At 45.0% G+C, this 6,000-nt stretch overlaps 1 protein-coding gene across 7 annotated transcripts in view; it reads right to left on the bottom strand.

Annotated features, from left to right (window-relative positions):
- The window catches only part of fam13b (family with sequence similarity 13 member B), a 75,685-nt gene that overhangs the window by 1,681 nt on the left and 68,004 nt on the right, over nucleotides 1-6,000 (bottom strand). For all 7 annotated transcript variants that reach the window (XM_047352819.1, XM_047352820.1, XM_047352821.1 and 4 more), the window contains 6 exons: nucleotides 4,378-4,592; nucleotides 3,539-3,622; nucleotides 3,368-3,463; nucleotides 2,929-3,278; nucleotides 763-864; nucleotides 1-512 (listed from right to left, as the gene is read on the bottom strand). The exon at nucleotides 1-512 is cut by the window's left edge and continues 1,681 nt beyond it. In XM_047352819.1, the coding sequence (XP_047208775.1) occupies nucleotides 383-512; nucleotides 763-864; nucleotides 2,929-3,278; nucleotides 3,368-3,463; nucleotides 3,539-3,622; nucleotides 4,378-4,592 (977 nt within the window). In that variant the 3' untranslated portion in view covers nucleotides 1-382. The remainder of the gene's footprint in view (nucleotides 513-762; nucleotides 865-2,928; nucleotides 3,279-3,367; nucleotides 3,464-3,538; nucleotides 3,623-4,377; nucleotides 4,593-6,000) is intronic.

Raw genomic sequence — 6,000 nt, 5'->3', positions numbered from 1 at the left:
TCTGGAAATGAGTTTTGTTTGGGGAGAAAACGGACAAATCAACATGCGACACCAGGTGTGGATGATGAAGATGAAGGACACAGTGATATGAAGTCAGGTTTGACCATCAGAGCCTCTGCAGTCATGTCATGGTAAATATCAGCCAGTTTAAATTAAATTTAGTCTAATTGTTCATTTTGAATGATCAAACCTTTGTCACTTTCTAACAACCTGAGATCTTCATGGTGTGACTGCAGCAACCTGAGCTGCTGAAGGTGGGAAGTTCTTTTGATCTGATCGCTGTTGCCCTTGGTGGGTTATTTTGGATTATTCCTGCAGGGGGCGCCGGTGCAGTGATGACGGCTGATGATGTGTGCGACCATAGCGGTTATCTGAGAAAAATCTAGATGGACTTGGAAGAATCCTGTTTGCTGATGAGGACTTCCAGGAGGCGCAGTTTGGCCTTGATCCTCTTGTACTCCCTGTACTTCTCCAGCATCAGCATCAGCACCCGGTCCTCCTTCTGAACGTTCCTGCAGAAAGGAGATGGAGGGGTTAGTCGGTTTCTGTGTGGGATAAAAACGAGCTGAGCTACTTCCTGGTTTCTTAGCTGTGGGACATCTTATTTTAGATAATCAGATCTTTCTGCTGGGTTTGATATACGTGGAGGTGAGATGTTGGTCACAAAGAGGCAATAAAATGTCCTTCTGGACTCATGGTAGAAGAAGACATCTCTAGATTTGGTCCCAAAAGTAATATTTAATAATGCATTGCTACGGTTACCTTCCATTATGCTGGTAGAAATCTTCCTCAAATTCTCGGATGGTTTTCCTCAGTTTCTTCTTCTCTGTTCTGGTCTTCCACAGCTGTTCCAGCAGCTCTGGCCTGGAGGATCATGGGATATGCAGTTAGAATCAGCTTTGTTGCCAGTTTGTCAAGGAATCTGACGCCGGTACACTTTGCTCTCAACAAGAATATCTTTTTAAAAGTACATATAAACACAACTGACTTTCTAATAGAATATAATGTGGGACCAGTCCAAGTCTGCCTGGTGTTGTTCTGGAGCTCTGACTGTCAAGAGTTGAATCAGAGAAACATCCTGGAGGGAGAAACTATCTCTGTGGCGACTGGTTTTAGCAGACAGCGCCACCTGAAGGTAAAGCTCTGAACAGTTTATGTGCAGGGTGTGTGTTGGTCTGCAGAGATGTTAGCTACCATTTTCCTGACCCTTGACCTGTATAAGTCCTGGATGGAGGGAAGGTCAGCTCTGATTATTCGTTGCAGTCTGGACCTGTTCTGTTTGGTGGATGATCCAAACCACACTGAGATGGATGAAGACAGGACAGACTGAATGATGGCAGTGGAGAAGATGACCAGCAGCTCCTGTGGAAGGTTGAACTTCTTGAGTTGCCTCAGGAACTACAGTCTCTGTTGGACCTTCTTCTGAACAGTGTCTATGTGTGAAGACCATCTCAGGTCCTCAGAGATGGTGGTTCCTGGGAACCGGAGGTGGTCCACAGCCGATACGGTGTTCTCTAAAAGTCCACTATTATCTCCACAGTCTGGAGTGAGTTAAGTTCCAGGTGGTTCTGACCACATCAGCATTCCAGCCGTTCCACCTGCTGTCTGTATGCAGACTCATCACGGTTCTGGATCAGACCAATGACAGTGGTGTCGTCTGCAAACGTCAGGAGTTTCACAAACGGGTCGGCTGAGGTCCGGTCATGTTATGTTAAAAAAGGACAGTGCTGTGAAATCACGAGTTCTGAGCGTTTTGATTGAAAAAATAAAATTTGTCCTCGTTTGAAGCAGGAGTTGAACCGCATTGACCCGAGGAATCAGCCCTGAGCTTCATGTTCCAGAACCAACAAATTACAGGTGAGAACTCGGTGACACGTCAGAGACTCGGTAGGTCACACGTCTCTGATCCTTGTTATTATAATAGTTTCATAACATCAAGTTTCCTCCGCTCTGCAGTCACAGTTTAGTCGGGTCAAAATGGAGCTGCTGCTTATTTCTCTAATAAACTTTATTTTTTCTTATTGCTTTAATGGAAAATCAAATATTCCTCAGAGGTCCAATAATCACAGATTATCTTCTAAAAAATGATCTGAACTGAAAAGATGTTTAGGTTATTTCATGTTCCAGATGTAGAGTTCTGGTCAGAGTGTCTGAAAAAAAATCTGCACTGAATAAACGTGATTGATTCTGGTTTCAGTCCAAAGATGATCGAGGAGAAAATGGTTCTGATCCACTCATCATCGGCTAATTTTATTCATACTCATTTTGGGCCTTTAATGATGTTTGAACTGTTGTTTTCTTAGAGTGGGACAAAGATCCAATCAGAGTGAAGTTCTACAAACAGGAATTTGGGCCCACATGTTTCTGACCAATAGGGGGGTCCATTTAAACCTGTTGGTTTCTGGGTAATATCCTGTGGGAAAGCTGGGCCTTCCTTCCTGTTGATGTTAAACTGGTTTTACTGTGAACAGTCACACTGGTTCCAGCACCTTCTATGCCTTGTTGGTTCCTGAACATCTTCTCATTAACAGTTTGGGCCAGGTGGTTCCAACAGGACCATGATCCCAAACACACAACCTGGTTCTGGAACGACTTTAGCTTAAATCCTGTTAAAAAGAACTTGTAAAAGCTGGGTCGGTACCAGAAAACCAACCAATTTAAATCAACTATTTCAGATGAGAAGAGTGGTCCGATATCCAGTCAGAACCGTGCCAGAAGCTTGTTGGAGGCTACAGAAGCTGTTGAGGGACATTTATCCAACTATGGACGGTACTGTGTCACTGAAACCAGAACATTTCATTATAATAATGTGCCAATGTGGTTCTTTTGGACCAGGACTCTACATCTGAAACTAATCGGATCACTTGCTGAACCGTTTAGTTGCAGCTCACTGTTAAGAGTGATGGAGACATCCGTCTCCGTCCTTACATGGACGAGGCGTTGGAGCTGGACAGACGCAGGTCCAGCGCCAGTCTCCCCGACCCCTCCTCCATCTTGTCTCTCAACTCGTCCGGTTGGTTCCTCACCGACCCACCGCTCGGGGTCACGGCCTCAAACGCCATGATGACCTCTGAGCTCTGCATCTCTCCACCGCTGCTCTCAGCCTCCTCCTCCTCATCATCATCTTCCTCTTCTTCCCTCTCCTCCTCCTTCTCCTGTTCCTCTCCACCTTTCTGTTCTTCCTCGTCCTCTTCTTTGATCTCCTCCCAGAAATGAGCAGTTTCTCCTTCAATGATTGGCTGGAGGGTTTGACTCCGCCTTTTACTGGAGGGGGACGCCTGAGGCAGAGGAACCATGTTAAAACAGGAGCTGATGTGACATTCTGTCTCTTTCAGATGATAAAACAGTTAGTTTGTGGCATCCTGACCGTTACTGGTGTGATGCTGACTCTCGCCAGCATCTGCTTGACCAGCCTGTAGCGATTGTAGAGAGGCTTCACCACCAGACGCTCTTCTCTGGTCACCTGCAGACAGAGGAACATGGGTTCAAGCAGCAGCTTCACACAACATAATGAAGCTGTGCAGCAGGAGGAACTTACCGGTCTTCCATGCAGGCCTTCGTAGTGCAGCAGGTTCTTCTGAAGGAGCATCTTCTCACAGGACAGCTGTTCTTTGGTCATCTTCTGCAGAAGCAGAGATTCAGAATAAACCTGAACATCAGATTAAATGTTTTATTCTGTTTTGGCTCCCATTTCTACTTGTAGTTTAATCCTAGTTTCTGTCTGCAGGAATGTCCAACTGGAACAAAAATACTTAACTTTAAAAGAAATAAGATGCAACAAACAATATTTAACATCTCTAGATGGCCTGGGAACGTCTTGGGCTCCTCCTGGAGGAGCTGGAGGAGGTGTCTGGTGAGAGGGACGTCTGGGCGTCTCTATTGGGTCTGCTGCCCCGGTGACCCGGTCCCGGATGAAGCGGAAGACGAGTACGAGATGCAACGTTGTTTTTTTATTTAAGTTGCTTCCCCACCTGAAGGATAACTTTCCTAACGTTTACTCACAGCGTTTTAAACCTCGTTAGAAGACTTTGGTGATGAAGGAGCTGGAACATTTTCATGCATAAATCAAATTTAGATTTAAATGGTAAAATATGTAAAAAGAGAAAGAAGCTTTAAAAAACAGATAAATGTCACATTTACTGTGGAAAATCTGGATCAAACTGAGATTAAAAACCCGGTTTGGTCCAGTTGAAAATCAGGATAAATGTTTTGATTTAGTATCTTCTTCTTGAACTTCATCAGTAGTATTAATGTATTATATAACGTTGTACTCTCTCCAGCTAAAACCGGTCATATTATCAGAGAACATTTAATGTTGTTGCTTCTGGAGGTCAGAGACCTTAATGGACTCTTGGTGCTGCTGCCGTTGCTCCTCACCTTGATGTCGTCCGGCCAGCCGTCCTCCTGCCTCTTCCCTTTGACTCGGCACTGGATCAGCTCCAGCGTTTCTTCTTTGGTGGGGCGTGGGCCCCTGACCTCCCCGGTTATGTCATGAGAGCCCTGGTCCAGAGTGGAGCCGAAGCTCTTGGGAAGGGTGTTGCTACGAGGGCGAGTCTGCGGGCCGAGCTCGCTCTCAGCACAGTGTTTGGCATCTGGAGGAGGAGAAACGGACAGGCACGCATGAAGCTGGAGTGTTGAAGGACCGGAGCTCAGAAACACCAGATAAAATGTGTGAAATATTTATTCACAGCCGCAGTGGAGGAGGTGAGAAAACCACAGAGGAAGAAAAATCAATCCAAATATTTTTCTGGACAGATTCTAGAGAAAAATCACTGACAAACGAAGGTCAGGTCCAACTTATCAATCGAAAGGTTCTTGAGACTCTTTGGGAAAAAGTGTTTGCTAAATAAAACAATGTAAAAGTGTTCACACCCCTGTTTCAACCATCCACCAACACAGTAGAGCATCAATCAATGGAAGAACATTTTTTTTTTTTTTTAAATGCGATTCTGGAAAGTGTGGAGTGCATTTCTATTCAGCCCCTTTAATCTGATACCCCTAAATAAAACCCGGCCCAACCAACAGCTTTCAGAAGTCCCCTGATCAGGAACCAGCTGAGATGTTCTGTTTCTGGCCTCAGAGGTTCTTCAGAGAACATTAGAGAACAACCAGCATCACGAAGACCGAGGAACACAGCAGGTCTGGAGGACATTCTGGTTCACTTTAAAGCTGGGTTTGGTTCTACCACAACATCCCAGGCTTAGAACATCTCAGAGTTCTGTTCAATCCATTGTCTGAACATGGAAAGAGGATAGAGATCTACCAAGACATGGAGGTCCACCATGAATTAATCAGAGGAGCAGCCAAGAGCTCCATGGTAACTGAGGAGGAGTTGCAGAGATTTAGAGCTCAGGTGGAGGCTATTAGCTGTAGAATCCAAATCTGACCTTTATGGAGTGACGAGAAGAATGTCAAGTCTTTGCAGGAGACGCAGCGAACGTGGAAGAAGTTTTTATTATCTTATTAAATCGCCAACAGACTGCAGATGGAAATTAGCTAATGCTATAATCTATGCATCAAATGGTGACATTTATGTTTGAGCTGTACACAGTCCCTTTTAAAGGAAGTTTATTATCACTCTGATCAGACCATCACCACAGTGAAACATGGTGTTGGCTCCATCATGCTGGTCACAGCTGTTGGGAAGACTTCCTGGAAGCTAGATTAGTGGTAATCAACCCTAGTCATCAGCTTCTACACGCTGGAGGTGTTTACCTGCTGCCACACACCTGACTTCAATGAACTGTGATCATCAGGCTTCTGCAGGACTAGATGGCAGTTAGGGAGGAGATGTAATCGTCTGAATCAGGCGTGCTGGAGCAGAAACATCTAAAACATGAAGAACTGTGAGTCCTGAGGGCCAGGATTGAGAATTTTTGTGTCACAGGCTGCAGAAGATTTGAGACTGGGGTGAAGGTTCAGTCAACCACCCAGAACATATAGCCAGAGATGTGTTAGAATGGCCTAGTCAAAGTTCAGACCTATATTTAACTGAGAAAC

This window comes from Girardinichthys multiradiatus, chromosome 23 (genome assembly GCF_021462225.1).
Source record: "Girardinichthys multiradiatus isolate DD_20200921_A chromosome 23, DD_fGirMul_XY1, whole genome shotgun sequence".
Classification (NCBI taxonomy): Eukaryota; Metazoa; Chordata; class Actinopteri; order Cyprinodontiformes; family Goodeidae; genus Girardinichthys; species Girardinichthys multiradiatus.
The sequence above is the reverse complement of the archived record's forward strand: the minus strand, read 5'-3'. Positions and strand labels throughout refer to the sequence as shown.